The 4,543-nt window shown below is 38.7% G+C and overlaps 1 protein-coding gene across 2 annotated transcripts in view; it reads right to left on the reverse strand.

Moving 5' to 3' along the window:
* Nucleotides 1-4,543, reverse strand: part of LOC107695195 (serine/threonine-protein phosphatase 4 regulatory subunit 3-like) — a 26,874-nt gene that overhangs the window by 6,360 nt on the left and 15,971 nt on the right. The window contains exon 11 of one of the 2 annotated variants that reach the window (XM_016495013.1): nucleotides 3,598-3,756. The exons of the other annotated variant lie outside the window; for it this stretch is intronic. Coding sequence (XP_016350499.1) covers nucleotides 3,598-3,756 — 159 coding nt within the window. The remainder of the gene's footprint in view (nucleotides 1-3,597; nucleotides 3,757-4,543) is intronic. 2 annotated transcript variants of the gene reach the window in all.

Here is a 4,543-nt window from a genome sequence, read left to right on the forward strand (position 1 = left end):
GCAATGATACAGTGCTTCCTGGGTTACCACTGTAAACAAAGCAGTGCTGCGCTTATGAACAGCAACGATACAGTGCTTCCTGGGTTACCACTGTAAACAAAGTAGAGCTGCGCTTATGAACAGCAATGATACAGTATTTCCTTGGTTACCGCTGTAAACAAAGCAGCGCTGCGCTTATGAACAGCAATGATACAGTGTTTCCTTGGTTACCGCTGTAAACAAAGCAGAGCTGCGCTCATGAACAGTAATGATACAGTGTTTCCTAGGTTACCACTGTAAACAAAGCAGAGCTGCGCTTATGAACAGCAATGATACAGTGTTTCCTGGGTTACCACTGTAAACAAAGCAGAGCTGCGCTTATGAACAGCAATGATACAGTGTTTCCTAGCTTACCACTGTAAACAAAGCAGAGCTGCTGTATGAACAGCAATGATAGTGTTTCCTGGGTTACCACTGTAAACAAAGCAGAGCTGCGCTTATGAACAGCAATGATACAGTGTTTCCTAGGTTACCACTGTAAACAAAGCAGTGCTGCGCTTATGAACAGCAATGATAGTGTTTCCTGGGTTACCGCTGTAAACAAAGCAGAGCTGCGCTTATGAACAGCAATGATAGTGTTTCCTGGGTTACCGCTGTAAACAAAGCAGAGCTGCTTTATGAACAGCAATGATAGTGTTTCCTGGGTTACCGCTAACAAGCAGAGCTGCTCATGAACAGCAATGATACAGTGTTTCCTGGGTTACCACTGTAAACAAAGCAGAGCTGTGCTTATGAACAGCAATAATAGTGTTTCCTGGGTTACCACTGTAAACAAAGCAGAGCTGCTCATGAACAGCAATGATACAGTGTTTCCTGGGTTACCACTGTAAACAAAGCAGAGCTGCTCATGAACAGCAATGATACAGTGTTTCCTGGGTTACCACTGTAAACAAAGCAGAGTTGCGCTTATGAACAGCAATAATAGTGTTTCCTGGGTCACTGCTGTAAACAAAGCAGAGCTGCTCATGAACAGCAATGATACAGTGTTTCCTGGGTTACCACTGTAAACAAAGCAGAGCTGCGCTATGAACAGTAATGATACAGTGTTTCCTTGGTTACCGCTGTAAACAAAGCAGAGCTGCGCTTATGAACACTACTTTAATATGCATTGTTCAGAGGCAAGATGAAAAGAAAATACTACGTAAACTTTTCTAAAGACAGTCAGCTCCCCTCAGAGATACATTCATATACACTCCTACTCCTATTGTATCGCGATTTGTTTAGCATCTCAACCGATTTGAATCATCACATATTTGAATCGATTTTCAACCGGCTCGCAGTTATTCGTTACATCCCTAAAAAAACAGTAATATTGGGAAATATTATTAGAATTTATATAACTGTTTTGTAAGTGAACATATAGTAAAATGTAGGGATGCATCGATCCGATACTCCGTATCGGTTCCGATACTGGCATTTTCTGTCGGATCGGGTTTTGGTCAGACGAGAGAGATCCAAATCCGATATAGTGCGTATACTATTCTGTTATTGTTAAGCTTGCTGAAAAGCACAAAAACATTATAAAGCACCATAAAGTTTCCGTGCTCTATATTCCAAGTGTTCTGAAGCATAGTTTAATGTGAAGTATAGATTAATATTTAAGACGTAAGTTCCCGTAAACTCTTCTCTCCGCTGCGTCTGACTGTCATCCTCCATTCAGCATTCAAACTGCGTGCCGCATTCGGTTACTACAGTCAAAACGATCAAACTCTATCCAAGAGCGCACAATAACTGAGATTTAAAACAGTTAAAAGAAAAGTCTCAAACTATTGCACAGATTTAATACACTACGCATTAATATCTCTTCACTTTTTGCTTTGAACATTTCTATACTGCACGCTGTGTTGCTTCAAGTGCATCATTCTGTGCATAAGCGCTTTGCTCTGTATTGAGCGTTTCGTATTATAATACTTTTGCACAATGAAAGATTATTAATAGCCTTTCTTGTTCTGTCCTATCTATCATATGTTGCTGCCTCCATTACGGTGCTAAATATTTACATTTACATTTAGTCATTTAGCAGACGCTTTTATCCAAAGCGACTTACAATTGGGGGGAGGCCTGCAGTTCTTTGGATGTTGTTGTGGGGTCTTTTGTGACCTCTTGGATGAGTCGTCGCTGTGCTCTTGGGGTAATTTTGGTCAGCCGGCCACTCCTGGGAAGGTTGTTTTTGCCATTTGTGAATAATGGCTCTCACTGTGGTTCGCTGGCGTCCCAAAGCTTTAGAAATGGCTTTATAACTTTTTCCAGACTGATAGATCTCAATTACTTTCTTTCTCATTTGTTTCTGAATTTCTTTGGATCTCGGCATGATGTCTAGCTTTTGAGGATCTTTTGGTCTACTTCACTTTGTCAGGCAGGTCCTATTTAAGAGATTTCTTGATTGCGAACAGGTGTGGCAGTAATCAGGCCTGGGTGTGGCTAGAAAAACTGAACTCAGGTGTTGATAAACCACAGTTTTAACAGGGGGGCAAACACTTCTTCACACAGGGCCATGTAGTTTTGGATTTTGTTTTCCCTTAATAATAAAAACCTTCATTTAAAAACTGCATGTTGTGTTTACTTGTGTTATCTTTGACTAATATTTAAATTTGTTTGATGATCTGAAACATTAAAGTGTGACAAACATGCAAAAAAATAAATCAGGAAGGGGGCCAACACTTTTTCACACCACTGTATATATATATAGTTTTTCATGAATGTATTTTACAACAAAACAAAGAGCAATGTAACATTTGACCAGCTTTAGTGCTACACTTATTCACTTATATTTGTTACCCACTAAATAATGTTATTTCACTAAATCGTATTATTGTGCACTCATGATTTTTCTAGAAATAGTTTTGCTGCTGAATTATTCACTAACCTAGTTTATAATAGTATTTTTGTCATAGGTTACGATTATATATATTTTTTTCAATTGTTATTTTTCTTTAAAATGAAGTTGTCTTTATTTAGTAGATTGTGTTTAACACACACAAGAGTGATGATCAAGTCAACACACTGAGGTATAGAAATTCTACATTTATTAAAAAAAAAAAAAAACTGCTGGTAACTGATCGGTATCGGCCGATATTCAGAATTTTTGGTATCGGATCGGTTCTGAAAAAATGGTATCGGTGCATCCCTAGTAAACTGTAATTTATTTCTGTGATGCGCAGCTGTATTTTCAGCATCATTACTCCAGTCTTCAGTGTCACATGATCTTCAGAAATCATATGCTGATTTGCCGTTTAAAGTGTCCAGTTTTCCTTCTTATTTGTCTTTAGCCAATCACATGCCCGATTCAAGAAGAGGGTCTCATTTTATTTTACTAACTTATTAATTTTAAGTTACATTGTGCTTTGTTGGTATAATGTCTGCTAGAATGCTAAAAAATGTTCAGTGTTAAATATTTTAAATTGTTCTGTAGTTGATTTTTTTGTTGAAAACAGTAAAAAGCACATTTTGGCTACTTTATGCAATGGTGAAAAAAAAGAGCAAAATGCATGGGGAAAAACTGTGCTCGTGGAATTTTAATTTGGGTCATCCCTAGTTCCCAGACGTGAGGATACTCACAGAGTGCCAGGAAGCTGTGTCTGGAGTTCATGAGCGTCAGCACCCTCCTCAGCAGGTCTCTGGTCATGATGTAGCTCTTGATGTGGTACGTGTGATGCTCCACGCAGAAGGTCAGCAGCTCCAGGATCAGAGCCAGCAGCTGCGCCGTCTGGAAGTTATCTGACACACAGCACACAGACAGGCTAGAGGTCTTCACGGATCCACTTAGATCCAAGAGCGGGTTTGGGTCCAAAACCTCTACGAGTGCCTCAGACACGGGTCGGGTCTCGGATACTTTAAAATAAATATGCTTTTTCCTGCGTGTGCATGCAGGGCTTCTTGTTTTTTGTGCGCAGAAGCCCTTCAGCGGAGATGAGGTAAATAACGTTGTTAAATCCATGATTTATTAGGCTATCCAGTGTTTTCCCTGGGTTTACAGCTTTGGGGGGATGAGGATGATTGACTATCTGTCCGCTGGTGGGAGTGTGCTCACCTGTGTAGGGCCCAATGAAATCATTTTATTTTTTCCCAAATTCCATTTAAAATTTTTTCCTAATTACGTTTTCATTTTTCTGGATTCAGTTTTTTTCTGGACTCCTTTTTAACAGTTAAATAAAATTGTATTAATCAAAAAGCATGTCTAATTAATTAAAATCATGAAACACAATTTCACATCAACTTATTAAAGGTTTTTAAAAAAATGCATGCTTAGGGCCCTATGAAATGTTTTATTTTTTTCTCACCTTATGTTTTATTGTTACCAATTTCTCTCTTTTAGCATGTCTAATCATTTGAATGCATAAAAACTACTTAAAGGGGTCCTATTATGCTCTTTTACAAAGTCTTGATTTTGTTTTGGGGGTGTACTAGAACAAGCTCTCATACTAGGTTGTATTTTTCACATATTTTACATTATTACAACACCTCTCTCCCCAGTCTGGCATGAACGGCTCGAATAGTTCCTGTA

The sequence above is a fragment of the Sinocyclocheilus anshuiensis genome, unplaced genomic scaffold (assembly GCF_001515605.1).
Source record: "Sinocyclocheilus anshuiensis isolate Anshui unplaced genomic scaffold, SAMN03320099.WGS_v1.1 scaffold518, whole genome shotgun sequence".
Lineage (NCBI taxonomy): Eukaryota > Metazoa > Chordata > Actinopteri > Cypriniformes > Cyprinidae > Sinocyclocheilus > Sinocyclocheilus anshuiensis.